This window comes from Stenella coeruleoalba, assembly GCF_951394435.1.
Source record: "Stenella coeruleoalba genome assembly, chromosome: 10".
Lineage (NCBI taxonomy): Eukaryota > Metazoa > Chordata > Mammalia > Artiodactyla > Delphinidae > Stenella > Stenella coeruleoalba.
This window is the reverse complement of record NC_137156.1, coordinates 99593710-99611272: the sequence shown is the minus strand read 5'-3', so window position 1 is coordinate 99611272 and position 17563 is coordinate 99593710. Positions and strand designations below refer to the sequence as shown.

The window sequence follows — 17563 nt, the reverse complement described above, 5'->3', positions numbered from 1 at the left end:
AGTTTCAAGTTTTAAAAGTGTTAGGATGACTCACATCTGGCTTTTTTGGCATTGTTATTGTTTTTTTCTCACAGGGCTCTCAGCAATCGTGAGACCTTCCAGTATGAGACAGAGCACCAAAGGCATTTTCACTGCTGGTAAGAATTGTTAAAAATCCACACTTAACGTACCTGCTGGATTGAGCAGCCTCAGTGCTCCTGGTTAAAATGTAAAGCTTTATCTGTATCCTGCAAGTACTTGCGAAATGCTGAATTTTGATGGTCATAACCTAGGACACGGCAGTAACATATAGACAGGCAGATGGCGCTGTAATCCGGAGTCTGAGGTGCTGCTGGGAGGATTTGCTGCCCCTCTGCGTTTTCCCAGTTACTCCTTATGTGCAGGTTTCCCCTTGCGTTTTTATATCTGTGGGAGTTACACATGATATTGTTGCAAAAACAGCAGTACCTTGCCCTCCCCGCCGGCCAGTGTTCCTCTCCAGAGACAACCACTGCTGACTCTCCTGGTGGGTTATTTTTGTTTTCACTGCTGTTTCTCTGGATAATGAGCTTATATTGCTGCTTCTCCCCTTTTAATTTTAGGCATCATCTGTGGACTTCTCACTCTAGCAGATTAGAATTCAACTGCCCCCACCAACGCGCACACACACACCCCCGCACCCATCCCTCTGTGTTCCAGATATGGTTGTGCCGTAGCTTTAGTGAAGCCAATCTTGAGTTTCCATTGTCTGACTGTGTTACTGTGATTCATAGCTGAGCCATGTGATACACTTCTCCTTGCCTTCACAGCTTTCTTTTCCCACAGAGGCTGTCGTCACCTGTCTCATGTGAGGAACCCTGTTTCCTGTATCTGGTGTCTTTGATTTTTGTGGCGCACAGCCTCATTTTGGTGAAGCGCACCATTCGGGAACTTCGTGGGAAAGGGGGCAGAGGAGGCAGATTTGGAGCCCACGTGTGGCCAAGCGTATCTTTAGTCCACCCTCACGCCTGACTGAGGCTCAGGCTGGAGATGATTAGAAATAGTTGTCCTTTAGAATTTTGATACCGTTGCTTCAATTATCTTCTCAGTTCTAGGAAGTTCTGATTCTTAATCCTTTGTGTATGTTCTTTGTGGAAGCCTTTTAGGTCTTCTTTTAACCCCAGGGCTCTGAAGTTTCTCAATGGTGTGTTTCGATGTGAGTCTGTTTTTATCTGTTACACTGAATACTCATTACCCTTCAGTTTGGAAACTCAGAGTATAAGAATATAGGAAAAATTTATTGTATTCGCTCTTCCCATCTGTTTTCTCTCTTCTCTTTCTGGAACGCCTTTTATTCAAACATTGGACCTCCTAGACTGGTCCTTTGGTTTTCTTTCTTTCGTGTCCTCTTTGTCCTTTTTTTTTTTTTTTTTTTTTTGCGGTACGCGGGCCTCTCACTGTTGTGGCCTCTCCCGTTGCGGAGCACAGGCTCCGGACGCGCAGGCTCAGCGGCCATGGCTCACGGGTCCAGCCGCTCCATGGCATGTGGGATCTTCCCGGACTGGAGCATGAACCCATGTCCCCTGCATCGGCAGGCAGACTCTCAACCACTGCGCCACCAGGGAAGCCCGATCTCTTTGTCCTTTTGCTTTGCTTTCTCCACTTGAGTTTCCATTGAGTTGTTTTATTTTTGTTATTTTAATTTCTAGGAGCTCTTCTCTTTTTTTGTTCTCTGAATATTCCTTCTTTTTTAAATTTAAAACATCCTGTTCTTGTGTTATGGGCTTAAACATTGGAACATATCTTTGGATATTGCCAAGTTGCCAAAGTGGTTTATCATTTTATCATCCCACTAGGGGTAAACGAAAGTTCTTGTTTCTCCCCATTCTTTCCAACACTTGGTACTGTCTGATGACAGACTTTTCCAGTTCAGTCTCTCTTTATGCAGCTGTCTACTGAGCATCACTTATGTGCTCGCCACGCAGGATACAGGGTGAACCCTGTACCATCCTGCCTTCAGAAGCTTCATCATCTAGAAGGGGAGATGGACACATAAATAGAAGTTTGCATTACTAGGGATAAATGGCACAGAGGGAACCTGAAGAAGGAGTGGTCTTTCAGCCTGATTCTGGTCCCTGGCATGAGATTGCCAGGGAGCTGCACGATCACACCTCTTAAGGCCTCGCTTCGGTTGCCTGGGGACACAGCCAAATGTTGCCGTCCTGAATCTTTGGAAAGATTCAGCCCGTCCACAAAGGTTTAGTAGCACGTGTGCCAAACCTACTCAGCTGAAGATTGTCCTACCACTCAGGGGTGCATAGCTTTGCATTTCCAATTAAGATATTTATTTAATCTGTCTTCTTGCTGAGTTATCCTGGCAAGGCTGAAGATGAGGTACTTTTGTTTGCTTGGGTGGCTCAGGCTATTAATCTGTGTTTTGCATGATTGCACCTCCCTTACCATAATCCTTGGGTGAGGCTGGATGCTTCGGGTTTTTTTATTTTTGGCTTCCTGTGCTATAAGCAACTACTAGATTTATTGATTTTTTTTTTTTTAGTTGTGATAATGGTGGTGTTACGGGGTTAAAAAATCATTTTCTTGTGGAAATACATACTAACATATTTACAGATGAAATGACAGAATGTCTGAGAATTGCTTCAAAAGAAAACATGTTGGAGGGAAGTGGGTAAGGGTGGGGATGACTCGAGATTGGCTATGAGTTGATACATTGTTGAAGCTGGTGAACATACATGGGAACATAATATGCCATTCTTTTATAAGCTTGAATTCATCTCTAATAAAAGGTTTTTAAAAATCCACCCTCATCATCTCTATTTTTTTTTTTTTTTTTGGCTGCATTGGGTCTTTGTTGCTGTGCATGGGCTTTCTCTAATTGTGGCGAGCAGGGGCTACTCTTCGTTGCAGTGCGCGGGCTTCTCAATGCGGTGGCTTCTCCTGTTGCGGAGCACGGGCTCTAGGCATGCGGGCTTCAGTAGTTGTGGCGTGCGGGCTCAGTAGTTGTGGTGCACGGGCTTCCTTGCTCCACAGCACGTGGAATCTTCCTGGACCAGGGCTCAAACCCATGTCCCCTGCATTGGTAGGCAGATTCTTAACCACTGTGCCACCAGGGAAGTTCTATCCACCCTCATCATCTCTTGACACGTCAACCTGAAATGGATCTTTGGTCCTCTTTCCTCTTGTTCTTCCTGGTTGCCAGCAGAGGGCAGTGGGTATCATCTCATGGAACCCGCAGCCCAGATTTCCTTGTGGCAGTGGAATGCCCAGTGCTGCCTCCTCTGAGTGCTCACTGATTTTCTCCCTTCCCCTCTAAAGATGTCTCATTGGATTGTGGAACCAGAGGGACAGAATGTCTGCAGCCTGCTCTGAGGTTGCAGGAATTGTGGAAGGTGATGCGCGTTCCTTCAGATTTCGCTGGGTTTGCTTACCCTGTGCTCTGGCTTCTCTGGTTTCTGGTGGTTGAGGGCTGTGATGAAGGTGGCCCAGGCCAAGGGCAGGGGTTTGCGAGCCTCAGAGATTAGGGTTCGAACTCCAGCTTAACTACTGTGACTTGGGTAAGTTACCTAATTTTTCTTAGTTTTAATTTCATAGAGATAATTATGCCTGCCTCACTGGGTTGTGAAAATTATATCTCAAGACATATAAGAGCACCAGCACTGTGCCTGGTCTTTCCTCTTTGGTATCATTACCTAAAGGCTTCCTGCCGTCTCTTTAGAACATGCCTCCTTGCATTTTCCTATTCAGCTAGCAGTAGCCCCGTCACTAGGTCTCCAGCTGGAGTAGACTAGCAACCGTAGGCCCTGAGTGGCTGGTTTACTCTTTCTCTGTCCTCTAACTTCACAGCAAGCGTCAGAACCTCTCTCTCCTGTGCGCTGCTCTTTAGAAGTCCTCTGGATGTGGCCATAATTGCTGTTGTTCTGCCTGGCTTGTGCTGGGTGCATCTTCCTGAAATCTCCCAAGTTCTGCCTCTGGTCAGGTTTTCAGCCAGCTGATGTATCACCTGCAGAGTGAGAAAATCCCGGGTTATTTGGTTGCACTTTTCCTCCTTTGTAGCTCTTATCACTCCTCCCCTCTGCAGCCAGCCACTCGTAGTGGGGGTAAAAAGGAAGGGTCTCCTTAGCTAGTGAATAACTTTTATATTCAAATATTGTTAAATTCAGAGAGAGCGAAGCTAAGATGGTGATAAGAAGGCCTTGGCTCAGAGTTGTAGTTCACGTCTTCGCTCTGTAACCTTGGTATGTTAACAGCCCTTCTTCCTTGAAATGAAGGGGATACTAATACCCAACTCGTGGCATGTTGTGAGAGTGTCCAGTATGTACCCAGTACCTAGTAGGTGCTTTATAAACTTCAGTGAGTCTAGATCTAAGTATCAGTCTCTTCCTGGAAGAGATGGAAGCCAGGCTCTATGTCAGCCCAAAGGGTTGCCCTTTCTAATGAACTGTGTTGGGTGACACGGCAGGTGTCCTCATGTGGTCTGACACTCTGTCTGTGTTAGTTCCCTGAAATTCCCCTACCATCAGATATACCCATGTTCCAAGGTGAGTACAGAACTACTTCCAAAACCAAACACTGTTTTTCCCTTTAGCCTGGGAGTCGGTTATTGGCAAGATAATACTGACTTCTTAGACTGTGCTGTTAATGGAGCAGCGGTTTTTATCAGGGTCTCGGGGCAGCAGCTGCAGCCAGGCAGCTCGGGAGAGCAGGAGACTGTTTAGCCTCCTGGTCCTTGCCTGCGCCGCCCTGCAGGGCAGCAGCACACCGCATCACGGCTCAGCCCGGCCAAGCAAACATCACGTTCTGATCAGCCACAGCCGTTTATGTGTCTAACCTGAATGAGTAGAGAGGAGTGGAATTCTTTGCATCTTTGCGGGACGGCGGCGGGGAGCTTGGGGAGAAATGGGTCAGGGGCTTAGCAGTTAGACTGAGAAGGAAGCAGGAGCCAGACAGGGGAAGGCCTGTAAAAGCCTGAAGGGGAATCCAGAGTTTCACTGAGGGGAGAGGGAAGCCGCTGAAGGATTGTTGAAAGACGGCTGTAGCGAGAGGATAGAGAGCAGCTTGGAGGGAGGTGACGCTGTTGCTTGGGAAACTGATCGACTGCGGCTGCAGCCCGCCAGGTGAGGAGGCCTGGCCGCCCTGACTCAGGGTTTTGCAGGAGAGGCAGAGGAGAGATGCAGGCAATACTTGGAAGACGCATCCCCAGGTCTTGGTGATGGGAGGGATTTGGGCAGTGAAGCAGAGAGGAGTCAGAGAAGCTCCCAGGTTTCTGGCTTGGGGAGCGGAGGCGGAGGTGCCTTTCCTGGGGTGAGGGAACGTGGGGGAGGATGACAAGTTTAATCTTTGAAATATTGCTTTATTTTTCCCCACCTGACTTTCTGGTCAATCAGAATTCACTTTGGAGTCAAATACCTATTTACCTCTGTAGCTTCAAAAGATTCAACTTAAACAAGACAGGTTTAGTCTTGTGCCTAAAAAGATTCCGGCACGCCTCGGCCGGTCCTTACCAGCCCTTTCCTGAAAGTGATAGAATGTATCATTGATTATCTTCTCCTTCTCATCTCTTATAACTGAAACATTTTATCCCCATTTTTTGGTACCTACATGTTTCAATAAGAAGAACACATGATAATAAAGATTTTTCTGGTGATGTATTTATCACTTAAACCTGAAAGTTTTAAAAATAAAACTGCCTCAGAAAAGATTTTCTTTGTAGATGTAGCTAACTGTGGTTGGAAATTAACTGGAAGAATGTTTGAGGCTTGCTGATTTTCTCTCCTAAATATCTGAAATATAGGATTATGGGAAGGTAGAGACCTCTCACAACCTGGTCTCATCTCTGCCTCACATTGTTTCCTGGAGCATTTTGTCTGTCACTGGACCTATCAGTTTAAGGTCACGCAGGGAATTCATAGTATTACATATGTAGTGATTTTGCTGTAGGTAACGTGAAACATACTGGAAACCAACAGAAGAAAAACCTTAGGAGCCACGTATTAGAGTAGATTTCCGTTTGCTTCCAAAACAAAATCCTGACTTTGGTTACTAATCAGTGTTCATAACGACCAGCTTTAGGTAAATAAGGATCTGCCTAAACAGGATGTCGCTAAGGAGATGTTTGCACCTTTATCCTCTGGGGAAGGAACAAAGTTAACAATGATGGTTCTTAGAGTAGAGTTTCTCTCTTAGCAGGCTGTCTTCCTTCAAGACGCATTCTAAATGCAGACTTCCTAAGTCACCATCATCTTTAGAAAGGAAGCAGAAACCACACAAAAGCTCAGTGTCGGCCAAGTAGAAGTCTGTGGATTATAAACTCTGTGAGGGCAGAGACCAGGGCTGTTGTTCATACTGGTGTCCCGAACAACTAGCTCCGTGTCCCGTATGTGTTGGTGCCCAAGAAATGTCTGTTCAGTGTATTTCAGTGACTGAATAAATGGAAGATTCTGAATTTTCTGGTAGTAGGGAAAGTCTCCATATATACAGAAAAGTACACAAATCATAAATTTGGTGAATTTTCACAAAGTGAACAGACTCGTGAACCCAGTACCTAGATGAAGAACTAGAATAGGGCCAGTTCCCCCAGAACCCCACTGTGCCCTGTCCAGTCACTGCTCCTCCCCTACTCTCCTGACCTCTAATGCCATGCTTCTGTTTTGCCCATTTTTGAACTTCATATAAATACGTACTCTCTCATGTCTTTCACTCCTTGTAACAGCAGTGAGATTCCTCGTGGTGTTCGGAGTAGTCCGTTTATTCTCATTGCATCCATCGTCTGACTAGAGCACAGTTCATCCCTTCTACTGTTGATGATCTCCCGGGTTGTTTCCAGTTTGGGGCTATTTCAGAGAGTCCTGCTATGCATGTTTTGGTACCTGTCTTCGAGCGAGCGTAGGTATGCATTTCTGTTAGGTTTTTAGTTGCGGGTGGAATTACTGTATCATAAAGTGTGTGAAGGTCCAGTTGTGGTAGATACTACCTAACGAGTGTCTAGGTTACACGCCAAGCAGCAGAGTTCCTGCTGCAGTACCTCCGTGACCAGTGCTTGATAGCAGGTCTTTTTCTTTTTAGGCCCTCTGGTAGGTGAGTAGACGTATCATATTGGAGTTTTAACGTGCACTTTCCTGATGACCGATAAAGTTGAGCGTTTCTTCACATGCTTACATGGTCGGAGATCCTCTTTTGTGAAGTACCTATTCTACTTTTGCTCATTTTTCTTTTGAATTGTCTGCCTTTTTTTTTTTTTTTTACACTGAAATCTCTGTATAGTGTGGATACAGGTCCTTCGTTGGACAAGTGGAATGCAAAAGTCCCCCACTCTAGAGCTTGTCGTCTCGCTGTCTTAATGGTGTCTTTTGATGAAAAGTGCTTAATCTTACTTAGTCCAGTTTATCAGTTTTGTCCTGTAAGGTTAGCAGCTTTTTGTGTCCTGTTTAGGAAATATTGCCTACTCCAAGTTCATGAAGTTTTGTCCTCCACCTTCGTTGCAACTAGAATATTAAGGCAGGATCCTTCCTTCTAATCTCTTGGTTCTTAACCTCTTGAAAATCCTGGTTCCCAGTGAGACTCTGACTAAAACTCTGGGCCCTCTGCACAGACATGCACACGTGCGCACACTCAGCAAACCTCCCTGCAGCTTCAGGGAGTTCTCAGACTGAGGCCTGTCTGTTGGCCCCTCGCTGGAGAACCCGTAACCTAGTCCAACCTGTCAGTTTGCAGATGAGGAAGTCAATGCCCAGAGACGGGGAGTCTCCCTGTCCCCAGCGGGGACTAACATTCCGCTCTCCTGACTCCCATTCTGGCGCCCTTGCCAGATCCGTCCCCGGCTGCAGCCGTCCTGAGAACATGTCTCTGGCAGAGCTGCCGAAGGGAGAGACTTCTTAATTAAGGGAGGTTTCTATCCACTAGCAGCAAAACATGGCTCCACAATGCCACTCGTGGACTGTGGTGTATTTACCGTAAATGTTAAGCTCCCCAGAGTCTGTGAGGAAGGTTTGTGAAGCTGAGCTGGGACTCATTATGGTCGATGCCTCTTCCTCTCGCTGTGACTCAGTGCCCTGGAGTTGCCACGTTGACCCTTACTGTGTGCAGCTACCTTGGTGTCTTGATCGGTTCTGCCTGGAATTTTAAAAAGCACCTTACGTAATAAGATTCCAGTCCCAGTGCTCGAGTGGGTGAGGTTTACCAGAGTGGTTGCTCCAGGGAGAAAATTAAAACGGGTGGAGGCAGGAAAAGGAGCTCTGAGTTTCTTGACGAGTCTCGGTTTGCAGGAGTCGGTCAGTGGACAAGCGAGGCCACAGCTTCTAGAAGCATTCACTAATGACTTTATCGGTGCCCTGCCTTTTTACCTGCCGCTGCCTGCAGTGGCGTCGTAAAAGGTCCTAAGTGCATGAGGCGGCCTACAGGTAACATGATCAAGTATTTTTGAGAGCGCTTACACGCCAGTGCTCAGAGCCTCCGGAACCAGTCCTGTTATACCTTGTGAGCGGTGCCCACACTACATGTCACACCTGCAGCGCAGACCACGGTCTGGATCCCAGGGTGAAAAAGACTGTTCGGATCTTTGGGCCACACCCTGAAACACAGACTGAATGATCTCATCCTCAGCACAAAGAAGGTCAAGCCCGTAACACCGTCTGCAAATGGGATCCTGTGAGTCCCGACAGATAGCAGCACCCCGCTTAGTCCATGCCGTCGGACTTCTTTCCCGTAAACTCCCCCGAGAGCCTCTCCTCTGGTTTCATCAGGCACTTGTGACTCAGTAGATGGGGTGCTGGAAGGGCAGGTGTCTCAACAAGGTACATCTGTTCCATCACTGCAGGTGTTTACTGAGCACCTGCTGTGTGCCGGGTGCTGAACTAAGTAATGGGGAACCCGGGATGAATAGGACAAGGTCCCTGTCCTCAAGGAGCTCCCGGTGTAGGCAGAGGGACAGGAGAGCACTGTGCAGTGTGGTGAGTGCTGAGCTGGGCGTCAGCACAGGCACCGTGGGACCAGGAGGAACAGTGGCTGAATCGGCTGGGGAGCCCGGTGCTTCCAGGGGAAAAATCTGAACGGGATCGCGGCGTCTACCAGGCAGGGTGTGGTGGGAACGCCCTTCACCGCGGGCAAACTGGCGTCACACGCAGGGACATGGCAGCAGTGCGCTGGGGGTGGTTGGGAGGCATCGGGGGCTAGAAAGGGGGCCAAGGACGCTCACTTACATATGGCGTCTTGTCTTTGCCTTCCTTTCTCCTCCTTTTTCAAAGAGCTGCTAAATTCAGAGGTTGCAGCATGCTCCTATCTGAAAGGACTCCCTTACCCCAGAAGCTTGGGTGCCTTTGGCATCCGTATCACTGCTTCAGCAGATGCGGAAATCACTCTTTTCCCTCCCGTTGATCACGATGGCCCCCAGGGTCTCCTGGACCCTGTCAGGCCCCCAGGCTCTCCTGGAACCCCAGTCAGCCCATCGCTGTTCTACTCCAAAGATGAGTCTGATCCGAATACCACAGGACCTCCACTGAGCATCTACTCAGTAAGCCTCAGTGTTCTTACTCTCTCTTCTTTTCTCTTTTAGGCCTGAAGAAATCAATGATTTATAGTTCTCTAAAACTGCGTAAAATGTGGAAAGGATGGCTGAGAAAAACATCCTGATTTTGCTTGCTTTTATCTATGTTATGTGTAGCTGAATAAAATGATCCTTTTTGACAGAACAGCGTCTGTTACTCTGACCTATTTGGTTGAATTTGAAGAGGTCTTGGTTTGCATGATACTGTACTGGATTTTGGAAATGTATGCGTCAGACCTTTATCCGGGGGGAACCAATACCTTTGAGGACTCAGCATGAGAAGAGTCCTCGTTACACACAGCACCATCTGGGCCCTGCTTTCCTGAGAGCTTCGGCTGTGGTCTGTTCGGCAACGAGGGTCAGAGGTCTAAGTGGCGGTGCACGCGCTGTGGACCGGCAGCCCCGTGCTAGGGCAGGAGCTTTGGCTCTGTCTGCCTCGGCTCCATCCGCTCACTCGGTTTTCTCCAGTGAGAGCTCCAGTCAGCATCTTCCTGGATCTGGGTGTTTAACATTTCTCCTTGTTCTCCATGAGGGTGTGTGGCAGTGACTCAAGTGAGGAACCTGCAACAGACCGGTGCAGAGCTTTCCCATGTAACAGGAGCGTTTGGGGAGCAGGAAAGGACAAAGGACTCATCAGCTCAAAGAACTGGAAAGTCAGAGGTTGGTGGGCTTCAGAGTTGGATTGATTTAGGGGGTTAACAGACCAATTTCTGTCCTTTCTCCATCCTTTGCCACATTGACATCACACTAAGGCCAGCTCTCCTCTTAACTCTGAGACCCCTGACAACAGCCTCAAGGGCTGTGTGCACCCCCATCTGCATCTGGGGAGACAGGGGGAGTTCCTTTCAGAAGCCCTCTTAGAAAAGCAACAGAACTGCAACAGTTCCCAGCAAGCCTCTGTCTGGATTCCTGGGCCCTAATGGGTAACTTGCCCATCACTGCACCAGGAATGGCCGGGGGGAACCAGGCCAAGGAGCTTGGACCTGAGCCTGCCTCCCCTCCAGCTCATGGGCTGCAGGATGAGCTGACAGATGGATGGAAATGGGGGGATGGGGGGGAGGCAGCGTCTGTTCCCTCACCTGGCACATCATCTCTTCAGTCCAAGCTCAGGTTTTGTCTTTCTTTTCTCAGATTGTCTCTACCTCACCCTGTTTCCATTGCCCAGTGCTCTAGTGCAGACCCTTAGGTTCTTTTGAAAATTTGAACAATAGTTTTCTACTAATTTTTTCTACCTTTGGGTTCAGCTCATTCCAACCCAAAAGAGCTCAGGCTTAAGATATGACCAAACTGGGTTGAATCTTCGCTCCACTGCTGACTAGCTTTGTGACTTTGGGCAAGTTATTTAGTGTCTCTGAAGAGTTTTACCATCTCTGAAAAGGGAATAACAGTACAGACCTCCTTGGGCTGTAGTGAAAGTCCTGCAAGCCAAGTGTCCTATGTACTAGGACACTGCCTGGTAGCATTCAGTAAATGTCACTTCTGTCATTACTTTCTATTATTGTTTTTGTTACTGTTTTCTTCTGCAAGTGTTTTTGTTTTATTGGGTCAGGTTCTTCCTCAAGAAGCTAAAATGATTCCCCACTGCTTATGGGATAAAATAAGTATTTCTGATCAGCCTTGGTCAGTTCGGGCTGCCATGACAGATACCACACATTGGTTGGCTTATAAACAGCAGAAATTGATTTTTCACAGTTCTGGGGCCTGGAAGTCTGAGACCAGGTTTGCTGATATGGTCGGTTTCTGGTGAGAGCTTCTTCCTAGTTGCAGAGGCCTGTTTTCCCAGTGTCTTCTCTCACAGTGCAGCCAGCAGACCCAAAGCAAGGTCTCATGTTTCTTCTTATAAGTATACTAATCCCATTCATGAGGGTTCCACCCTCATGACCATGTTACCTGCCAAAGGCCCCACCTCTGAACATCATCACATTGGGGGTAGGGGTGGTGAGAGAATTCTGAGGGAACACAAACATTCAATCCATAACAAGATTATTCAAGACCTATAAGCTACAAAGTTGGTTCAAGATGGTGGAGTAGAAGAACGTGTGCTCACTCCCTCTTGCGAGAGCACTGGAATTACAACTAACTGCTGAACAGTCATCTATAGGAAGACACTGGAACTCACCAAAAAAGATACCCCACACGCAAAGACAAAGGAGAACCGCAGTGAGACGGTAGGAGGGGTGCAATCACAATAAAATCAAATCCCATAACCGCTGGGTGGGTGACTCACAGACTGGAGAACACTTATACCACAGAAGTCCACCCACTGGAGTGAAGGTTCTGAGCCCCACATCAGACTCCCCAACCTGGGGATCTGGCGACAGGAGGAGGAATTCCCAGAGAATCAGACTGCGACGGCTAGCGGGATTTGATTGCAGGATTTCAGCAGGACTGGGGGAAACAGAGACTCCACTCTTGGAGGGCACACACAAAGTAGTGTGTGCATCGGGACCCAGGGGAAGGAGCAGTGACACCATAGGAGTCTGAACCAACCTACCAGCTACTGTTGGAGGGTCTCCTGCAGAGGCCGGGGGTGGCTGTGGCTCACCATGGGGACAAGGACACTGGCAGCAGAAGCTCTGGGAAGTACTCATTGGCGTGAGCCCTGCCGGACTTGAGTCTGCCATTAACCCCACCAAAGAGCCTGTAGCCTCCAGTGCTGAGTCACCTCAGGCCAAACAACCAACAGGGAGGGAATGCAGCCCCACCCATCAGCAGACAAGTGGATTAAAGTTTTACTGAACTCTGGCCACCACCAGTCCCTCCCATCAGGAAGCTTGCACAAGCCTCTTAGATAGCCTCATCCACCAGAGGGCAGATCACAAAAGCAAGAAGACCCAGAATCCTGCAGCCTGTGGAACAAAAACCACATTCACAGAAAGACAGACGAAATGAAAAGGCGGAGGATTATGTACCAGATGAAGGAACAAGATAAAACCCCAGAGAAACAACTAAATGAAGTGGAGCTAGGAAACCTTCCAGAAAAAGAATTCAGAATAATGATAGTGAAGATGATCCAGGACCTTGGAAAAAGAATGGAGGCAAAGATTGAGAAGATGCAAGAAATGTTTAACAAAGACCTGGAAGAATTACAGAACAAACACCTAGAAGAATTAAAGAACAAACAAACAGAGATAAACAATACAATAACTGAAATGAAAAATACACTAGAAGGGATCAATAGCAGAATAACTGAGGCAGAAGAACAGATAAGTGACTTGGAAGACAGAATGGTGAAATTCACTGCCACGGAACAGAATAAAGAAAAAAGAATGAAAAGAAATGAAGACAACCTAAGAGACCTCGGGGACAGCATTTAACGCACCAACATTCGCATTATAGGGGTCCCAGAAGGAGAAGAGAGAGAGAAAGGACCTGAGAAAATATTTGAAGAGATTATAATCAAAAACTTCCCTAACATGGGAAAGGAAATAGCCACCCAAGTCCAGGAAATGCAGAGAGTCCCAGGCAGGCTAAACCCAAGGAGAAACACGCCAAGACACATAGTAATCAAATTGACAAAGAAAAATTATTAAAAGCAACAAGGGAAAAATGACAGATAACATACATGGGAACTCCCATAAGGTTAACAGCTGATTTCTCAGCAGAAGCTCTACAAGCCAGAAGGGAGTGGCATGATATATTTAAAGTGATGAAAGGGAAGAACTTAGAACCAAGATTACTGTACCTGGCAAGGATATCATTCAGATTTGATGGAGAAGTCAAAAGCTTTACAGATAAGCAAAAGCTAAGAGAATTCAGCACCACCAAACCATGTACAACAAATGCTAAAGGAACCTCTCTAAGTGGGAAACAGAAGAGAAGAAAAGGACCTACACAAACAAACTCAAAACAATTAGAAAATGGTAATAAGAACATACATATCAATAATTACCTTAAACATGAATGGATTAAATCCTCCAACTAAAAGACACAGGCTCACTGAATGGATACAAAAACAATACCCATATATATGCTGTCTACAAGAGACCCACTTCAGACCTAGGGATACATACAGACTGAAAGTGAGTGGATAGAAAAAGATATTCCATGCAATGGAAATCAAAAGAAAGCTGGAGTAGCAATACTCCTGTCAGATAAAATAGATGTTAAAATAAAGAATGTTACAAGAGACAAGGAAGAACACTACATAATGATCAAGGGATCAATCCAAGAAGAAGATATAACAATTATAAATATATATGCATGCAACATAGGAAAACCTCAATACATAAGGCAAATGCCAACAGCTATAAAAGAAGAAATTGACAGTAACACAATAATAGTGGGGGACTTTAACACCTCACTTACACCAATGGACAGATGATCCAGACAGAAAATATATAAGGAAACACAAGCTTTAAATGACACAATAGACCAGATAGATTTAATTGATATTTATAGGACATTCCATCCAAAAACAGCAGATTACACTTCCTTCTCAAGTGCACACGGAACACTCTCCAGGATAGATCACATCTTGGGTCACAAATCAAGCCTCAGTAAATTTAAGAAAATTGAATTCATATCAAGAATCTTTTCTGACCACAATGCTATGAGATAAGAAATAAATTACAGGGGAAAAAATGTAATAACACAAATACATGGAGGCTAAACAATATACTACTGAATAACCAAGAGATCACTGAAGAAATCAAAGAGGAAATCAAAAAATACCTCAAGACAAATGACAACGAAAACATGATGATCCAAAACCTGTGGGATGCAGCAAAAGCAGTTGTAAGAGGGAAGTTTATAGCATTACAGTGCTACCTCAAGAAAAAGAAAAATCTCAAATAAACAATCTAACCTTACACCTAAAGGAACTAGAGAAAGAAGAACAAACAAAACCCAAAGTTAGTAGAAGGAAAGAAATCATAAAGATCAGAGCAGAAATAAATGAAATAGAAACAAAGAAAACAATAGCAAAGATCAATAAAACTAAAAGCTGGTTCTTTGAGAAGATATACAAAACTGATAAACCTTTAGCCAGACTCATCAAGTGAAAAGAGAGAGAGGACTCAAATCAATAAAATTAGAAATGAAAAAGGAGAAGTTACAATGGACACCAGAGAAATAGAAAGCCTCCTAAGAGACTACTACAAGCAACTCTATGCAAATAAAATGGGCAACCTGAAAGAAATGGACAAATTATTAGAAAGGTATAACCTTCCAAGACTGAACCAGGAAGAAACAGAAAATCTGAACAACCAGTCACAAGTAATGAAATTGAAACTGTGATTAAAAATCTTCCAAGAAAAAAAAGTCCAGGACCAGATGGCTTCACAGGTGAATTCTATCAAACATTTACAGAAGAGCTAACACCAATCCTTCTCAAACTCTTCCAAAAAATTGCAGAGGAAGGAACACTCCCAAACTCCTTCTACAAGGCCACCATCACCCTGATACCAAAATCAGACAAAGGTACTACAAAAAAAATTACAGACCGATATCACTGATGAATACAGATGCAAAAATCCTCAACAAAATACTAGCAAACAGAATCCAACAACACATTAAAAGGATCATACACCATGATCAAGTGGGATTTATCCCAGGGATGCAAGGATTCTTCAATATACGCAGATCAGTCAACGGATACGCCATACTAACAATTTGAAGAATAAAAACCATATGATCATCTCAATAGATGCAGAAAAAGCTTTTGAGAAAATTTAACACCCATTTATGATAAAAACTCTCCGGAAAGTGGGCACAGAGGGAACCTACCTCAACATAATAAAGGCCATATATGACAAACCCACAGCAAACATCATTCTGAATGGTGAAAAACTGAAAGCATTTGCTCTAAGATCAGGAACAAGACAAGGATGTCCACTCTCACCACTCTTATTCTACATAGTTTTGGAAGTCCTAGCCAGCGGCAATCAGAGTTTAAAAAGAAATAAAAGGAATACAAATGGGAAAAGAAGAAGTAAAACTGTCACTGTTTGCAGATGACATGAGACTATACATAGAGAATCCTAAAGATACCACCAGAAAACTACTAGAGCTAATCAGTGAATTTGGTAAAGTTGCAGGATACAAAATTAATGCACAGAAATCTCTTGCATTCCTAGGGACTTCCCTGGAAGTGGCGCAGTGGTTAAGAATCCGCCTGCCAATGCAGGGGACATGGGTTCGATCCCTGGTCTGGGAAGATCCCACATGCCACGGAGCAACTAAGCCCGTGTGCCACAACTACTGAGCCTGCATTCTAGAGCCTGAGTGCCACAACTACTGAGCCTGCGTTCTAGAGCCCGCGTGCCACAGCTACTGAAGCCTGCACACCTAGAGCCTGTGCTCCGCAACAAGCTAAGCCACCGCAATGAGAAGCACACGCACCACAACAAAGAGTAGCCCCACTCGCCACAACTAGAGAAAGCCTGCACACAGCAACGAAGATCCAACACAGCCAAAACTAAATAAATAAATTTATTTAAAAAAAAGAAATAGGGCTTCCCTGGTGGCGCAGTGGTTGGGAGTCCGCCTGCCGATGCAGGGGACATGGGTTCGTGCCCCAGTCCGGGAAGATCTCACATGCCGCAGAGCAGCTAGGCCCGTGAGCCATGGCCGCTGAGCCTGCGCGTCTGGAGCCTGTGCTCCGCAACGGGAGAGGCCACAGCGGTGAGAGGCCCGTGTACCGCAAAAAAAAAAATAAAAGAAAATAAAAGAAAAATAAATAAATAAAAGAAATAAAATAAATCTCTTGCATTCCTATACACTAACAATGAAAGATCAGAAAGAGAAATTAAGGAAACAATCCCATTCACCATTGCAACAAAAAGAATAAAATATCCAGGAATAAACCTACCTAAGGAGGTACTGTACTCAGAAAACTGTAAGACACTTATGAAAGAAATCAAAGATGGCACAAACAGATGGAGAGATATACCATGTTCTTGGATTGGAAGAATCAATATTTTGAAAATGACTGTACTCCCCAAAGCAATCTACAGATTCAATGCAATCCCTATCAAATTACCAATGGCGTTTTTTACAGAAGTAGAACAAAAAATCTTAAAATTTGTATGGAGACACAAAAGACCCCAAATAGCCATAGCAGTCTTGAGGGAAAAAAATGAAGCTGGAGGAATCAGACTCCCTGACTTCAGACTATACTACAAAGCTACAGTAATCAAGACAATATGGTACTGGCACAAAAACAGAAATATAGATCAATGGAACAGGACAGAAAGGCCAGAGATGAACCCCCACACCTATGGTCAACTAATATATGACAAAGGAAGCAAGGATATACAATGGAGAAAAGACAGTGTGTTCAATAAGTGGTGCTGGGAAAACTGGACAACTACATGTAAAAGAATGAAATTAGAACACTCCCTAACAGCATACACAAAAATAAACTCAAAATGGATTGAAGACCTAAATGTAAGACCGGACAGTATAAAACTCTTAGAGGAAAACATAGGAAGAACAGTTTGACATAAATCACAGCAAGATCTTTTTTGACCCACCTCCTAGAGTAATGAAAATAAAAACAAAAATAAACAAATGGGAACTAATGAAACTTAAAAGCTTCTGCACAGCAAAGGAAACTATAAACAAGACAAAAAGACAACCCTCAGAATGGGAGAAGATATTTGCAAACAAATCAACAGACAAAGGATTAATCTCCAAAATATATAAACAGCTCATGCAGCTCAATATTAAAAAAACAACCCAATCCAAAAATGGTCAGAAGATCTAAATAGACATTTCTCCAAAGAAGACATACAGATGGCCAAGAGGCACATGAAAACTGCTCAACATCACTAATTATTAGAGAAATGCAAATCAAAACTACGAGGTATCACCTCACACCAGTTAGAATGGGCATCATCAGAAAATGTACAAACAGCAAATGCTGGAGAGGGTGTGGAGAAAAGGGAACCCTCTTGTGCTGTTGGTGGGAATGTAAATTGATACAGCCACTATGGAGAACAGTATGGAGGTTCATTAAAAAACTAAAAATAAAATTACTGTATGACCCAGCAATCCCACTACTGGCCATATACCCAGAGCAAACCATAAGTCAAAAAGACACATGCA

General features: G+C 45.0%; 1 protein-coding gene across 1 annotated transcript in view; it reads left to right on the top strand.

Annotated features, from left to right (window-relative positions):
- The window catches only part of TAMM41 (TAM41 mitochondrial translocator assembly and maintenance homolog), a 55065-nt gene extending 45332 nt beyond the window's left edge, over positions 1-9733 (top strand). Inside the window, exons 7-8 of the mRNA XM_079933874.1 lie at positions 75-137; positions 9524-9733. Coding sequence (XP_079790000.1) covers positions 75-137; positions 9524-9600 — 140 coding nt within the window. The 3' untranslated portion in view covers positions 9601-9733. The remainder of the gene's footprint in view (positions 1-74; positions 138-9523) is intronic.
- Positions 9734-17563: the final 7830 nt, after the last annotated feature.